The 17,775-nt window shown below is 37.2% G+C and overlaps 1 protein-coding gene across 5 annotated transcripts; it reads right to left on the bottom strand.

The window, feature by feature from the left end:
- Positions 1–265: 265 nt before the first annotated feature.
- Positions 266–5,828, bottom strand: LOC122056235 (long chain base biosynthesis protein 1b-like). Of its 5 annotated transcripts, XM_042618093.1 has the most exons (14): positions 5,683–5,822; positions 5,502–5,600; positions 5,030–5,274; positions 4,821–4,915; positions 4,517–4,608; positions 3,523–3,616; positions 3,368–3,440; positions 3,127–3,259; positions 2,222–2,396; positions 1,859–1,999; positions 1,691–1,786; positions 1,475–1,616; positions 782–909; positions 266–708 (listed from the first exon to the last, which is right to left on the bottom strand). In XM_042618093.1, exons 3-14 carry the CDS (start codon positions 5,133–5,135, stop codon positions 532–534), a joined length of 1,452 nt encoding a protein of 483 aa, XP_042474027.1. In that variant the 5' UTR covers positions 5,136–5,274; positions 5,502–5,600; positions 5,683–5,822; the 3' UTR covers positions 266–531. The 5 variants fall into 5 exon arrangements, with proteins under 5 accessions (XP_042474027.1, XP_042474045.1, XP_042474019.1 ...); XM_042618111.1 differs by having other exon boundaries at positions 5,030–5,144; positions 5,574–5,828; XM_042618085.1 differs by having other exon boundaries at positions 5,574–5,828.
- Positions 5,829–17,775: the final 11,947 nt, after the last annotated feature.

The raw sequence follows: 17,775 nt of genomic DNA on the forward strand, positions 1-17,775 counted from the left end.
CCAAGACCGAAGCTAGATAAATCAAAACAAAACAAAACAGAGCAGATTTAATGAGCTTCATGTTGGACATTTTACTAAACGAAGCGCAGTCAAAGATTCCGAGAAATGGAACTTTTTAGACAATATGGCAGAAGGAATCGGTATTATTAAGGATATTAACTTGGCGAAGGAAAATTAAAATCAAGCTTTAATATGCAAGGAAAAAGGACAGTGCACCTGTCGAATTACATAATAGTTACTTCAATAAGACAAGATTAACAATCAATTCAGCATTTTTATCTACACGTGGCCATTTGCTGGAGAATGATCGAGTCTAGCATTTGTTCGAAGGGTACGGCAATCAATTAATTCGATCTGGACAATTTTAATTAACAAAAATAATTCTGAAAAGTAAATCATGCATCCATTCCCTACTCTTTTTTAATATCTTTTCCAAGCAAGAAAAAAAAATAGTATAAAACTCAGGCAAGCTACAGAACTAGCCTTCGACCTCTGCGTGGTGGATGATTGAATGTTTGCTTCATATCAAGCTTAGATATGTTCAGCTAGAACCAGGGCTGCAACTCTTCGCAAGGAGTCGGAAACTTTCTTGATGTCGGATACTGTGTGACCTGCCGAAACAAATAAGCGAATGCCAACGGGAAGATGGCACTTATCCAGAACTGACCTTTTTGTGCTAACAACAAAGACAGAATCTTCCCTAAGTGCCTGGACCAAGTCAGAAATTGTCAAAGAGTATGCATAATTTGGTATGCTTGTGAATGATAGTCCAACAGCTTACCCTTTCGGCAATTTTGTTTAGAAGTTCCAAGTCACACTTGGAGGAACTCGTTGGTTTTTTAAGTTTTAGGAAGACAAGGGGTGATGATGGATCACTTGCAATTGTCAAACCTGGTATATCTGATAACCCTGCACTCCAAAAAAGTTTAAATTTCCATGAGTTAGAGAGGTAACTCAAACCAAAGTAGCAAATATATTCTTACATATTTTGGGTTCAATATTTAGTTTCCAACTATGTGATATAAAGCAAAACTAAGAATCTGATAATAAATCAAACATTTAATGCCATCAAAACACACTAGTTGAGATAGAATAATGAAGATAACAAGTTGAATATTCCGTGTAACATATGAAAGCTTTCATTCTCAGATACTGGCTAATAATATTGGATGGAATACCAGAAAGTATGAAGTCAAACACATCTCAGACAACTAAAATGACATGCAACAACAAGAAAACTGAACCCATGTGTATGTATAATCACCTGGCTGGAATAGAGACTGCACTGAAGTGCAGTCATTGTTCAGTGAGCGCACATACCATAATGCTACAGCATACAGATTTTCCAAATTTATCATCAAGTAGGTCCAACCAGTACGAGAGAAAAAAAAAGTGACATGGGAAAAGGAATAAACACTATGAAGGTGCCATATGCATTTAAAAGCAATAAATTTTCTTGGAAAAAAGATTTTACCTTTCCAGAGCAGAGAAACATTGCTCCTTAATGTTGTGAGAACAGTTGGATTATCCTCTAAGTAGTTCACAGCGGCAACTGCAGCACTTGCAAGATAGGGAGGTAAAGATGCAGAAAAGACGTATCCAGAGCTACTCAAACGCTGCAAATACCATCAGTCAAAAAGAGTCACTGACATGATTCTGCAATTCATGTTAGCTAGAGCAACATTCGTACCTGGTGATCAACTACTCTGGCACTTCCAATGCAAAACCCCCCATCGGTGGCCAATGCATTTCCCATACCAGCAGTTATTATATCAATCTTCTCAATCTGTAAGATCAATCAATTAGAAACTGCGTCCAAACGGTGTATAGAATGTGGGAAAACAAAGGTTAGACATACTGATACTCCATAATGCTCAGCAAGACCTCGTCCAGTGTTTCCAAGTACACCAAAGGAATGGCTTTCTTCCAATATGACCCGAAAGCGGTACTTCTCTTTTAGCCGCATAATTTCATTTAATGGGGCAACTTGACCAGAATTCTGGTTTAAAGATATTAAGATGTTTTATTTTTTTGGTATTTCAAATATAAGAAATTGCCTATCTAGAAAGTGGGCTACTAAAAGAGTTCATATTGACGATGATGTTGATGACAAATCTAAAAGGAACCATCCACTGGGACAAGATAAGTTTTGCAGTGGAGAGTTGAGTTACTAATAGCTGGATGAAACAGGGAAAGAAACTATGGTGAAAATCATTAATACCTGGTAAAGTGCTTCAACAACAATATAGCGTCTAATCTTTTCTGCTTGCCTATTTCCACGAGTCAATTTCTCTAAAGTGCCCTCTAGTGATGTCATATCATTATGCTTGAAGTAAACAACAGTACTTCTTGAGAGATAAAGCCCATTTTGCACTCCCCAATGAACACCCTCATCTCTGTAAAATCAAGCAAAACATAAGTTTATTGTGGGAATTAACTATGTGAATCAGTCTGGTAGACCCATTTATGTATGTAATCTAACAAAATACTCAATTGGACAACTAGAAAGTTGAACAAAGAAATCATGACAAGTGATCCATTATATGGAGGAATGATTTTGGTTCATGAGAGCTATTACTTTGTTCATTTAATGATAAGCTCAAGGATCTTGACTATGGAAACTAATGATGACGGGAATAGTCTTTCAAATGCAACCAAAAAGATCGACAAAGAATTGAAGTGCCAAAGCCATGACCTATTTAAAGGCATTAATATAGGATTTTCAGTCAATAAGCACAAATTTTCTCGACTATGGAAGCTAATGATGATGGGAATACAGTCTTTCAAATGCAACCAGAAGGATCAACAACAAAGAATTGAAGTGCCAAAGTCAATGACCTATTTAAAGGCAACAATGTAGGATTTTCAGTCACTGATATTTAGATTTTCAATCACTGATATGAAGCAGCATAAATACTGCATGGAATAAAACGTCAACAACAGTGTGATACTTTTTCCATTTAATTTCTTCAGAAGTAATGACAAATAAAGCACATATTTTCTCCATTTATCGAGGGAGAATGGAAAAAATAGCCCAATCTTTAGAATAACAGTCAGTTGTTTATTTTAGGCAATACTATTAACATATGAAATGATATACAAAGATTATATGAGAAGATAACTTACGCAACAATAATGTCTCCTTTCTTACAAAATGCTGGAATGACACTGAAAATGGTTGAGATGCCATAAGAGTAGAGTATTGAATCTGGAGTACCCATGAACTTTGCAATTCTCGTCTCACAATCAAGGTGGACATCTATAGTGTGCAACTTATTAGTTCAGAACTAATTGTTTAGTATATTGTTCCAAAGAATAAGTGAACCATCATCAGTATAAAGTATGAATGAAAAATAACAAGACTGACCAATTGTTCCATAGAAACCACGAGGACCACAAGAACCGACGCCATACTTTTCTAGTGAGGCAACACATGAATCCTGAAATATATACTTGTATGACATATTTTTGTGAAGTAATAACAAGAAATTACATGGAGAAAAATTAGGAGTTGATTCTCACAATTATCTTATCATTGCCTATAAGTCCTAGATAGTTTGCCGAAGCAAAATTCACAACTTTCTTTCCATCAATTACCGTGTGTGGCCCTGCAGCACTGCATCAAACATTTCTTAGTAGGAGGAAAATATGGATGGATGTATTATGAAGTTTAATCATTTAAAGCTTTATCTCAACAAGGAGACAAATAAAAACATGTATGCATAAAATCATGACATGAATAAGTTGTAACGGTTCTTTTGCACCTGATGCACACACACAATAAAAAAGATAATGATAATAATAATAAATAAAATCACATCAGGTTGTCAAATCAAATAGAAGGAGAGAACCTTTTATTTATATAGTTATGTAAATTTTATTACCTAGTTGCACTAAGCTACGTCATAAGACTAGAAAGGTTAAAAAACAACCAACTTGAGGAGCCTAAGTTTCTGAAGTAATATTTAAACAATTTTTTAGTAGGAACTGAGGTTGAGGATCAGTGTTTGTTGGTACTTAAACTCACATAGAAAAATTAAATGCCATGCAGGTCTTAGGAAAATCATTGTACTTTCTCTTCTAACCTCCCTAAATTTCATGAAAACCCAAAAATGACTAAAAAGATCGTAAACTACCAAATATGAGTTCCTAAATATAGAATTGCCAAAGCACTTTCAAGGATTACCAAGTACCGACCACCCCAACTTTTGGCAATGCCCCAATGCATATATTGTGTTTGAATCCTAACAATGCAAGCAATATATTCTCAGTCAAGCTGAGTTAATCCATGCCAGTCTAGTCCAATATGCCTACTGAATAGAAATGGTGAGAATACAATGTCCAGATGAGTCTCTTTCCTAATTTCTTAATCTTTCAGGATAAGTGGAAGAATAGAGCCTTTCAGAAGTTGTAATATAAATATTAACCTCATATATTTCAAAAATTAACAAAGATTGATATGTTATAATGACTCAACTACGTGAACATCGTAAAATAATTCTAAGATTCTACCTACCTTTCTAAGGTTGGAGGCTCAACTTTCATTTCCTCAGTGATAGGCGGATGAAGGGATTCAGGAACCCATTCTTCACAAAGATCATCTATTTCCTACGGAAAGAAAATAAGATTTGCAGAAGTTATCTTTAGATGTACAATGCCATAATGATTAAAGGCATATCCACTAGGAATCTGAATATCAACATTGGTGAACCAGAAAATCTAGAAAATCATGGAAGGAGAAATGGATGAATTCCTTTTTATCTTTAGAAGGCAATTAGTGGACCTGTAGCAAAAGTAACAATTCCAAAAAGTAGACAAACCTTTTCAGTTAGGGGTTTCTTGGGCGGCTTGTAACTTTTTCTTGTTAGTTGGAACAGTATGACAGCTATAAGTAGCACTTCAACAACTAAGTGTCCTTCAATCAAGAAAAAGCCAACATAATGTCAATATATACCCGGTTATGAGAAACATGGAAAAATTAAAACCACATAAAGTTTCATTTTCAGAGACATGGAAGAACAGTTCATACCATCTATGTGAACACCAAAGACAACAGCTCGGGCAAGCGGAGCATCAAAAACCACAGATACCCAATCCAGCGCTGCAGTGGTCATGCTAATTACAGCAGCGGCCATAAACTCCACCTTCGAATTGAATGGAGGAAGAGTATCACAGCTAACTTCACGGATACACAACCCCCCAAAACAAGACAATGCGGGACTCTATCCAATGAGACGCAATCCACCACAAATCTTCTTGCTGCTCCAAACGAATCTAGATAAACAAATCCAAGAAAAAAAAATCTTCAAGCTAATTTCACCCAAAAGTAGGTCAATTCTCATACAGTATGGTTGAAAATTAATCAATGAGCAAATCAAACTGCCCAAATGACATTCAACCCCAAGCAAGCCGAACAAGGGAGCGCCTTTTTCACTCGATCTAATCTCTTAATTCGAAAATAAATATATAGACCGAAATCCAAGAAGAGTTCAAACAGATACCTTGCAGGATGCATGGATCCAAAACCACAAAGCACCAGCAATAAGAAAAAGGAAGAGAGAACTTCGACGCACCTGCGGTGCTCTAACCCTAACAAAATGCTGAACGGTTGACGCCTGAGGTCAAACTCCAACGGCCAACCTTAAATAGAGGGAGAGCGATCGAGAAAGAAGAGCTTCTCACAGATTCAAATGCAGGGAGGATCGGAGGAAAAGGTCGTCCCTTCTTCCGAGACTTGGACGACGATCGAGAGCGACGATGCGATCGTCACTATCGCATCCTAATGACGAAACAGCCACCCAACTTAAAAGTATCGAGAACGGTCTTTAGCCAGCAAAAGGACTGAAGAGAGTATTTAAGGAAGATTGTATCTTCTTAGTTTTATGTCGACGTTAGGCCACCGATGGGTAGAGGAAGATTGTGACGGTGGGACCGTTGTGTATTGGCTTTGAGGAGTCGGGTACACTCACGTGTCTCCAGCGAGAGAGTGGTGAGTATTCAGGATGCTGAGTCCCGTATATCTAATAAATATTTGATATAAAAAAATTTCATACCAAAATTTCATCTTAATTTTACAAAATTTTAATATTGATATGGTACATTAAAAATTTTAATATAAATTTTATACGGATATCATATAAAAATTTTAGGCGTAACTGGTCTTCTAATTGTTTTTGTTTAAAATGTCATTTTCGTTTAATTAATTTAATTGGTTTAATTATGGTGTATCCAACAAACACTAACCAACCACTTCTTCCAAACCAATATCTAGTTATTATTGTGCTTGATTAATAAATCAATACAAACTTCTCTCTTTTTTAAGTCAATGATTTTGTCTTTAATTTTTTTTCCACGCATTCCCATTGCAGAGTTAGTGGTGTGGTTGAATTCTCCTCTACAAACCCGACCCAGTTTAGAACGATTAGTTCAACGGTTTTAAACTATAGGTTCGACGGTTTAGAATTGTGGAGTTAACCTTTAATTTTAATCATTTTAGACGATTATGATTCATAATTGTCAATTCACGATTTGTGCATGATTTATCATAGTTCACTATTTGTGCAACTTCGTTATCTGAAAGTTATATTCCTTGCATTCTTTTTCCAGCTCTGGTCTAATCGTCGAATAATGCTTGGACTTCCAATGAGTTAGGAGATAAAATTGATCATTATTCATCCAATATGTTATTGTCGACATTAACGTTTGTTCTACAACAACTATTGACACTAAACAAGCAAAAAAAATTTTAGCAATCGTGGGGAGGAGAAAACTTTGAGCCTTCTATGACCACCACTTTAAGACATCAAAATCAACGACAAAATCAAAATAAATCACAAAATAATTCTAAAATTCATGTATGGTACTTTTAAAAATTCATAAATACTACTACAAATATTTCATTGTTGTGAAAATAAATATATATTAGTATAATTAATATTTTGTGTAAAATGAACATAATTCTCATTTTAATTCTCCATATTAAAATGAATCTACTAACAATTCATATGTTGAATTCGGTATATCTCATTCTATTATTTTTACAAAATTTATCCCATTATTTCATTATAGATGAATGCAGTCATAAATAGGAAATAATATTTCTAATTAGTTTAATATGATTGGTTAAAATTCTTAATTCATCTTGAATATATAAATTTAAAACATGATAACATTTAAAACATGACAAATACACTGAATATGAAAAAAATAAACCACCAATAACATGTTGATATATAAATTTAAGTTCTTCAATACTAGCATTATCAAATAATATTGAAAATATTTTATGAGTTAATCCATATTCTTCTAAAATTAAACATAATAATTATGAGTTGTTATAGTTCACTATTCGTGTAATTTCGTCATCTGAAAGTTGTATTCCTTGCATTCTTTTTTTGGCTCTGGGCTAATCATCGAATAATGCTTAGGCTTCTAATGGGTCAGGAGATAAAGTTGATCATCATTCATCCAATATGTTACTGTTGATATTAACGTATGTTTCACAACAACTGTTGACACTGGACAAGTAAAAAAAAATTTAGTAATCGTAGGGAGGACGAGAAAACTTTGAGCCTTCTGTGACCACCACTTTAGGACATCCAAATCAACGATAAAATCAAAATAAATCATAAAATAATTCTAAAATTCCTATATGGTACTTTTAAAAATTCACAAATACTACTACAAATATTTCATTGTTGTAAAAATAAATATATATTAGTATAATTAATATTTTGTGTAAAATGAGCATAATAATTTTCTATATTAAAATGAATCTACTAACAATTCATATGTTGAATTCTAACATGTTGGTACATTACTTGAAATTTTTTTAGGTTTCATTTCATTATTTTTACAAAAATTTACCTTATTGTTTCATTATAGATGAATGCGACCATAAATAGGAAATAACATTTCTAATTAGTTAAATATGATTTATTAAAATTCTTAATCCATTTTGAATATATAAATTTAAAACATGACAAATACAATGAGTATGGAAGAATAAACCACCAATAACATGTTGACATATAAATTTAAGTTCTTCATTACTAGTATTATCAAATGATATTGAAAATATTTTATGAGTTAATCCATATTCTTCTAAATTAAACATAATAATTATGAGATGTTGTGAGTATTATGTGATTCATAAAAAACTTTATAAGCTAACAATTTTTTTTTGGATATTCTAGGAGTTATCAATTCGACAAGTAACACGAATGTGTTTGCCAATGATCACTCCAAATATCAAAACATAAAAAAACTTTTTTATTTAATTTACTAAAATTTTTAATTAATTTTTTTCTCTTGTTTTACTAATTTTTTAATTACTTTTGTAACTGTAGTTCTAGGAACACGTTTAGTAGATAGATTATGTAACGACCACCCTTCTCACTACCCTCTAAAGGTGTCCGTTACATAACTACTATAGATTCTTACTTAACTAATATAAAAATCCGTACTTAATTTTTTCCAGAAAACTTAAAATTTCGACAGAGTATATGCAGTTCAACAAGACTAAAATACAATACAATACTCCACAACATAAACATGCACATATATCTCATAAAAACAGAAACATATAAAACTATATCTCCATGCAAACACCAAAAGTACATACTTACTAAACTGAGCTCATCTTAACATGCAATTTAAAACAAAAATAATCTCAAATGACATGGATCTTAAAGTACAATTTCAAATGTTTCTTAATCACTAAAACACGGAAACTTAGTAATGCCCCAAATCTCTCCCATAGTCCTGGCATCACACATCATCGAACACCTCCTTGTCGCCTTCCTTTGCTAAAACTTTTCCTTTCCTTTATCTGCAGTAAGAGGAAATGCAAACTATAAGCGAATGCTTAGTAAGCGCTATCTAACTCACAAAAACTCGAATGTGCATGTCTACAAGAAGAAACTAGAAACTAAATGCTCTAAAAGAAACATATATAGCTGCTCATGTTAATCTAATAGCAAAGAAATAGCATTATAATTTAATACTGCTCATGCTCAAATCCATAGCAAAGAAATGGAAAATGAAATCTGATCATGCATATTCAATAACAAAGGGAAAAGCTAGAAAATACTGCTCGAGCTCTACTAATAGTAAAATGAAAAATAATTTGCTCATGCATATTCAATAGCAAAGAATCTAGAAAATTTGCTCGTGCTCTACTAATAGCAAAAATGAAAACTGCACATGCTCAAATAACAGCAAATGAAAACTGCACATGTACATCTATAGCAAAGGAAAGTCTAAACAGCAAAGGAAAGTTGCTCATGCTCAACTGAAAGTAGCAGTTAAACTAAGGTTTGCAGTGCTAAAAGGAACAATCAGTTCTAACTTGCTGAACTTGAAAATAAAGAAGCTAACTTGCTGAAATTAAAACTGATATAACGTTTATTTTGTTTGTTCCAAAACTTATACTCTTATACTTCAAAATAATAATAAAGCTTCTCTTGGGCCCAGGCTTAGTACCAATGCACGCTCCCTAATAGAGACTGTGGTAGCTAGTCACCAGTCCTACGAGGGTAAAGACCTTGGTCTTACCAGGGCCAAGACCTTGGAATTTGTCACCTGGATTTGTTTAACGATAACCTTGGAAGTCGGGTACTAGCCTCTTCAAAGTAAAATATCTTAATTACTTCTTCTTTAAATGTCTTGACATTTTAACAAGCACCTTGTGTACCAAAATCCCTAAAGTCTTGACTTTGGGATCTACTTAAGGCCTTGACCTTTTTCTTTCTTTTCTTTATCTTTCTTATACTTGTTAATACCTCTAATAAAAGGATGTCTCATACAAAACTGCACTAAAATGCTTATTAACATTGCACTGAAATGCTTAACAGAATTGCATGGAAATACTTAATAAAACTGTATTGAAATGCTTAACAGAATTGCATGGAAATACTTAATAAAACTGTACTGAAATGCTTAACAGAATTGCATGAAAATACTTAATAAAACTGTACTGAAATACTTAACAGAATTAATCAAAGGAAGGCAAATCTGACTTCTTTAAGCATGCTACAACAGAATTAAAACAAAGGAAAGCAAATCTGAATTCCTTAAGCATGCTACAACAGACATAAATCAAAGGAAAAGTGAATTTGTAGTGTGAACTTATATGGCTATTCCTATCCGTTGAATGGCAACCAAGAGAGTAACTAGCATGCTTAAAATAAAACTATTTCACAAGAACCTGTATAACGCTTAACCTATTTTCATAAGAGGATCTACTTTAAAATCCTAACGGTGCATAAAAATTATTGGCATCATGAGTTATCAAGGGAGTCTAAAACTGAGATGCTACATATCTCAACCATTTCATGATCACTGCCTAGCAACAAGACCAAAAACCGCAAGGCTAATTATAAGGGTTGTTCTGGCTTGACAAAAGAATAGCAACAAAGAAATACAACTCTTGAGGGCATGCTATGAAATAAAAAGGAAGTACAACTCTTGAGGCATGCTGTGAGACAACAATACCTTATCAATTCACCTACAAGCAAGCTCTAAGGTTTCATGCAAAGCTTCGGAAACAAGAAGAGGAACAAGGAATAAACCTCAGAGCTATCCTACTACAGGTGAGTAGCAACTTACCTTTGCGTTCTTGCAATCACAGCCGGGAAGAAGGCAGCTAGGGTTTCGGGAAAACTCGAGCTCTCGACCTATCCTTGCGCCCACAGACTCTCCTCGACGAGAGGTTCACCACCGCGTGAAGAATCCCTCGGAGAACACCCTCGTCGGCCGCCGAAAAAGCCCTAGCTCCCTGCTACGGTTTCGCCCGAGAAGAGAACGGCGCGCGCGAGAGAAGGGAAGAGAGGAATCAGGTCTCGAGAAAATTAAGTCCTCTTTTTATAACTAGGGTATTCTGTTATCTAACTACTGCTTAAATATATTTCGTCCCTTATTTGATTAGCATCGCCCGCTTGCACACTTGGTCAGCTGGATTCGCTTAGGGTTCTACTTAATCTGAGGTCTCCGGTTCGAATCTTGGCTTGGACATTATTTTTGTCGAAACTTCTTTCGTTTAGTAAAAATACCAAACGACCTCCAAAAATTGCCTAAAAATACTCTAAAAATTTCTAAAAATCTCAAGAATATTTCTATAGTATTTCTAAATATTAATAATGTGAGATCTCGGAAAAATTTAATTAATAGGGTTATTTGAGAAATAGCCTTATAGAATTTTTTTGGAATTTTTAGAAATTTTCTGGGAATTTTTCGGATCTCGTAAGACATGTTTTGAGGGGATCAATTTCGGGTTCGGGTTAAACTTGTTTGGGATACCCGTTTAATGGAGGAAATATTTTATTTATAAAACATTTCCCTTTTCTTTTTATTTTCCCCAAACGCCGAACTCGACCCTCCTCTCCACTGCGATTTTCTCTCCTTCCCCGATACCCTCTGCTCACGCTGCCTCTCGCTCACGGACGAATCGGCGCCGACAGAAACGGAGCTCCGGCGATCTTCCTCTGCCGGCATCGACGCCTAGTAAGCCCAGATCTAGCCAAGGCCCTTCTCGTTCTAGCTCTGATCTCTTCTCCTCGCCACTGGTTCTCTCACGGGGACGAGCCGACGCTATTGAATCGAGCCCGATCCATTCGATCGCCGGAATGAAGAGGCAATTAGGGCTTCGAGGCTAGCTTCGATTTCTTCTTCTCTGGATGTTCTCCGATCTGTGCCCTAGCACGGTCTACGATTCCCTCTGCCCTTGATCGATCGCCGGTGCAGATTAGGGTTCGGAGCACAGAGGTGAGGAAATATCTTCAACTATTTTTTTTTTTTTTTTCCGTGTGCAATTGTGCCCTAGATCCTTCATCAGCTTCGATCAGTCATCGCGATGACAAGCCGTGCCACCAAATCGTTGCGTGGAGATGCCTTAGGGCGTTGAGGGTAGGCAATCGAATCTGCTTTCTCGCTGTGGTTGTGTTCTTGTTGCAATCCATGCCCTAGATCCATCATCAGTGCTTTGCTTGGTCCAAGTTGTTGGCATTTGGTAAGTTTTGGATAGGTAAGGTTGCTACTGGATTTTTGGTAATAAATAACTTTATGGTTGTTTCTCTGATCCTCTTTTGTCTAGGCAATGCGGAGGTTCCCAACAAGAGTAGTTGTGTTCTTCCGAGGAATTTCAGCAGTTACGATCCCTAGCTGTGGATAAGCAGTGGCTGTAAGCAGACGTAAGGTCAGTGTGTACGCTTTCTAGTGGTGATTTGTGTATCTCATTACGGTATTGTGTTGATTGGGTGTTTCCTTTTTGGATCCGGGCAATGAAGAGGTGTTCGACAAGAGTTGTGGTGTTTCCAGCAGCAGCTACATCATACCGGCAGCAACCTTTTCGGCTGTGAATTTGGGTAAGATGATTTGATTGATTAGGCTTATTGTAAATCCTAATTCAAATAGATTTGTTCGAATCGATTGAGGAGTTAGATGATCCAATTAGGGTTTATAATTGGATCTGGATTTTCGTTAGCTTCTCGAGGATTTGATTTAGCTAATTTATTTATATGTAATTAGCTAAATCTGGATACTATGTGTCACAGGACTTTGACGCGAAACGAGCATCTCGACGTTGGATTTGATTGGATTGGACCTGCTATTTGGAGGCGGGTACCTCTTGACTTATCTTTTATGATATTGTCATTGGATATGTATAGTATTTTATAACTACATGCAATGAACATGTTTGCCTTTGGTATGTCACTGTTTGATATCCATAGCATGTTAGGTTTGTCACCTGTGGTGTATCCGTAATTATATCTCGTGATTTGTTGCCATGATTATCTTGTTACCATGAGTATCTTAGTTTCTAGAGTGACATACCATGCTTACTGAGGTTAGGACTAGGATTTGGATTGTTGTTTCTGGCCTGTGTATCTAGATTATCTGATACTTAGGTTTTTGGGCCATATCAGATTTGTGTACCTCTATTTGTATATCATATATGATTCGGGTGTTTAGACCCTGATTCTTTGATCTGTGTATATTGTTGGTACATATGCTATGGAAGAGGGATATAATTTGGGTCTAGGTTGTTATACCTTAGAGGATTTGTATACCCTAGATCCGTGGATTTGACTTACTTATTGTGGTACCCATATTATGTATATATGGATTTTTCTATGCTGATCAGGATATTCCATACTTATTATGTTCAGGACATAGGATTTTTGATATTTTATCTGACCTGTGTACTCTAGATCTTGGTATGTGACCATCGCTTTTACAGTACCCATTTTGTATGTGTGGATATGGTTATGTTGATCAGTTTTTGCCATGCTTAGTGTCATGCATCATGATTGCATCTTTGCGATAATCGACTCCATTGTTGTTGAGCACATCGCCGATTACATGGATCTGCACACACCACCACTCATGGGTTAGTGGTCGATTCGGGCAGAGTGTGTTGCAGCAGGACTTTGTTGGCTTCGTTGGTCCGCTCATGGGTAGTGTGACACAGCGTGTTAGCCGGCAGGGATTCCTCCCGTCATCGTGTCTGGGAGTTGAGAGCATTGAGCTCCCCATTTATGATTTGGGGTCACGGGACAGGAGTACTCCGAAAGCATCCCGTCCACTCGGTCACTCATCGGGAGCAGTGACGACAGTACGGTTGTCACAGCCCTACTCACTCGGTCTCGCCATTTGTGTGTGAGATGACTGACTGGCGTCAGGGGTGACCAGGACGCATCATTGACATCATATGCATTTATTTCTTGTGATTGTGTTTGCTGCATTTGGTTGGATGCATATGTTTGACATGCATACAGGATTTAGGGCACTTCCGGTTTGACGACCCTTTTGTTTGGATAGGAGTTCCTGGTGAGTACAGCTTCCTTAGTTACCTTTCAGTTTTGCATCTTTCCTAGATATATGATTAGGAAGCTGTATTCCATGTTTATTGCTATTAGATATATCTTACTAGGCATGTCTATTGGTATTCGCTGAGTTGTTGAACTCACCCCCGTGGACTCTATATTTTTCAGGTACCAGGTTATTTATGGTGTCGCTTGGAGCATCCTGTCTGCTGGTCCCCACGTCACATCAGAAGACTTATCGATTTCACGTATGTTTTGTTTGTTTATGTATCAGTTTGTTTAGCTCTGTACTCCGGTTTTGTTTTTTGGAGTGTTGATGTCGTTATGTGGTATTTTGTATTTGTTGTTGGTTGTGTAAGCCTAGCCAGCTAGCAGTTTTGTGTTTTGGTTTTGGTACAGCCGAGTGGGTTGCTTTATTTTTTTTTATTGCGTGGTTGTGTCAGCCAGAGGCTGAATTTGATATTAACTGCGTGGTGTTTGTTTTCTTTTATTGTTGTTATTCCAGCCGCATGTGGCTGAGGTATATAGTGCTTGTAGAAAAGTTTCAGATTGTCCGCCGTACAGGGGAGATGCTGCCGAAATTTCTTCGGACAGAGACTCCTCTGGGGCGTGACAGTTTAGTGGTATCAGAGCAGGTATACGATACTTGCTACGTATTCTGGATTTTTGAGATTTATCTGATACCAATTTATTTGGTAACAGAGATCGACTTATGAGTCTTATTTTCGATGTTTTGGATTTCGTGATTTTGTCTTGTCGATGTGACTTTTTGGATTTTGGGACCTGGCAGCAGGACATCTCCAAGCTATAGGAGGTATGTTGGTATACTGTTATCCTACATTTTTGTTAGTATATGCACTGTTGATTATTACAGTCTATAACATGTATTAGCACTCTTTACTAGTACCTGTCTGGTTGTTGTAGCATATATTATATGTGATGGGTTAGCCACTGATCTTGATTGACCTTAATAGAGATTAAGGATTATAGGCTTTGGTGATTTTACATATCACACCACTAGTAGTTTTTAGCTTATGTTATTACTAGTTGGTTAGCAGATTGAGGCACATACCAGCCTCTGCTTTTAATAGCTGGGTAGTGGATATTATTTATATCTTTATGTTGACCAGCCAGTGGTATACCATGTTATCTTAGTTAATTTCATTAGTAGATAATTGATCTATTCTTGTTAGATAGGTCAGTAGAAGATAGATTGATGTTTGTTGACTTAGGTAGTCGTGATCGATTTACCTTAGATGCTTGTAGAGGCTTTATTTATTCTTGATTGGTTAGTAGATGACCGATTAGTTTTGTTGACCCGAACAGTAGGGGATTGACCTACTTTACTTCTAGATGTTTGAATCTTGAGTTGTTGTGCTTAGTGGGATATCTTGAGCACATCGAGTATCTAGCTTATACTGACGTGGGAAAGGATTGAATTAGCCATATACTATTGATGATTTGGTCAGTTGATAGAGGATCGATGTATCCTATTCCATGGGTACTGTAATTTTAGACTGTATGTACCTAATTGGATAACTTAGAAGATGGCATAGGGTTTGTGTGATAGATTGGATTAAACATGCTGATTATGCATATCTATGAAGTGTACATATGATTGTTATGAGTTGAAGGAGTTCTATGATGAATAGTTCATTTGTGAGTATTGTTTGAGGGGTATTGTTGATTTTACCTACGATGATATATGCACACGAGTTCGGTATACATTGTTGGAGGTATCACGGTAATTTATACCTAAGATGTGGGTATTTTTGGTGTGAACCAATTGGAGGACGATAGAGTTGACTATGGATTTGATTTGCTTACTGGGTGGTTATACCCTAGGCTACCCACATTGGTCTGTGGTAGAGAGATCTTGTGCAGTCTCTAGCTAGATAGTTAGGTGCTTTGGGCACTTATGTATTGGTTGTGGTAGAGCGTAGCTCCCACATGTTATGGATTGTTTGTGGTAGAGCGTAGTTTCCACCTATTCTGGATTCCCACATATTTAGGGATTGTTTTGTAGTGGAGTATTGCTCCTACATATTGCGGATTGTTGTAGCGGAGCATTGCTCCCATATTTATTGTGGATACATATTTTGGATTATTTGTGGTGGAGCGTTGCTCCCACATATGGAGGATTTCTTGTGGTAGAGCGTTGCTCCCACATATGTGGTATTTCGTGTGATAGAGCATTGCTCTCACACTGGAGGTTCTATTCTTTGGTGATTATATATCGTTGGTGATTAGATCTGTTTATTGTTGAGGATCTTATGGTTAGGAATGTTTGTGATACGGACATTATGTGTCTTGGTTTTACCATTAGTGCTTGAGGTGCTCTAGAGGTTACCATGGACTCGATGATTTGGGTATCCCTAGAATGTTTGGATCGGTTTCCATTGTCTTTGTTGACGATGTTGTGATTTATTACGGATCTGAGGTGAGTCAAGTACACCACCTTCGCATAGTTCTAGAGATGTTTCGACGAGAACATCTATATGTGAAGATCAGTAGTGTGTATTTTGGTTATTTTCTGTGAGATATTTGAGACACACGGTCACCAGTAGGAGTATATCGTGGTTACACAGGAGATAGAGGATGTTACTGTTGGGAGTAGACGGAGTCTATAGAAGAGGCTCGCAACTTCCTTTGTTTGGCCGATATTTCCGGAGATGCGTTGAGGATTTCTCACGGATTGTTATGCTATTTACACGCCTGACCAGGAAAGGCGTGAAGTTCATGTGGTCCGAGGACTACGAGACCAGCTTAGAGGAGCTGAAGCGGAGACTAGGGGTGACTCCGATTTTGGTTTTACCTTCTGAAGAGGACAGATTCGTGCTCTATACCGACGCATGACTACAGAGTTTGGGCGCTATTTTGGTGCAGCACGACACGGTAGTCTTCTATGTTTTTCGACAGTTGTAGGAGCATGAGTAGAACTACCAGTTTATGACTTGTGGCTGGCCGTCATTATTTTGTGCCTTGAAGATTTGGCAGCCTTATCTATACGGCGTTACATTTGAGATTCTCACGGACCATGAGAGTCTCAAATATTTGTTCACTTAGAAGGAACTTAAATCTCCGACAGGGGAGATGGATGGAGTTTCTGAAGGATTTTGATTGTACCATTAGTTATCACCCAGGAAAAGCTAATGTGGTTGTCAATGCACTTAGCAGGAAGTTCAGAGGGACTTTAGCTTGCCACCGAATTGTGGTCACAGACTTGATTAAAGGTTTCTTCGAGTTGGGCCTTGAGGTATAAGGACAGACAGAGCAGGGTACTCTGGTTACTATGGTTGCTCAGTCGTCGATCAGGACGAGGATCCGAGAGCCCTAGGTTGCTGATCAGTATTTGCGGGTTATTTGCAGCCAGATAGCTTCCGGGTAGCAGACCGAGTTCACACGAGATAAGGAGGGTGTTATACACTTCCGAGGCAGATTATTGCGTACCTCAGTCTCACCCGGTCTTATCGGAGTTACGTCAGGATGATCATCGCTCACGATGTGCTATCCACCCAGGCGGGACCCGCATGTATCGAGATTTGAGGTGTTCCTATTGGTGGAACGATATGAGTGAAGACATCGCATAATTTGTAGCTAGATGTCTTGTCAGTCAGTAGGTGATGGTAGAGCACCAGATACCTGCCGGATTACGTCAGCGGATTCCTATTTCCGAGTGGAAATGGGAACACATTACCATTGACTTTGTGGTAGGTTTGCCGAGGACACGACGAGGCCATGACGCGATTTGGGTAATCGTTGATCGATTAATCAAATCTGCGCACTCGTTAGCGATCCGGAAGACTGATTTTCTGGATCGATTGGTAGATCTGTTTTGCCTGGAGATCAGCAGATCACGTGGTGTCGCGTTGACTATTATTTCGGATAGAGACCCCCGGTTCACGTTTCGTTTTTGACAGAGTCTGCAGCAGGCCTTGGGCACACAGCTCTA

Source organism: Zingiber officinale, chromosome 1B (genome assembly GCF_018446385.1).
Source record: "Zingiber officinale cultivar Zhangliang chromosome 1B, Zo_v1.1, whole genome shotgun sequence".
NCBI lineage: Eukaryota > Viridiplantae > Streptophyta > Magnoliopsida > Zingiberales > Zingiberaceae > Zingiber > Zingiber officinale.

Excerpts from the sequence above, each read along its gene's own strand:
- LOC122056235 (XM_042618111.1), bottom strand. The coding sequence starts at position 5,135 with ATGGCCGCTGCTGTAATTAGCATGACCACTGCAGCGCTGGATTGGGTA. Across the intron at positions 2,397-3,126 it reads AAAGGAGACATTATTGTTGC|AGATGAGGGTGTTCATTGGG; the intron begins GTAAGTTATCTT and ends TTGATTTTACAG. Across the intron at positions 2,000-2,221 it reads TTGTTGAAGCACTTTACCAG|AATTCTGGTCAAGTTGCCCC; the intron begins GTATTAATGATT and ends TCTTTAAACCAG.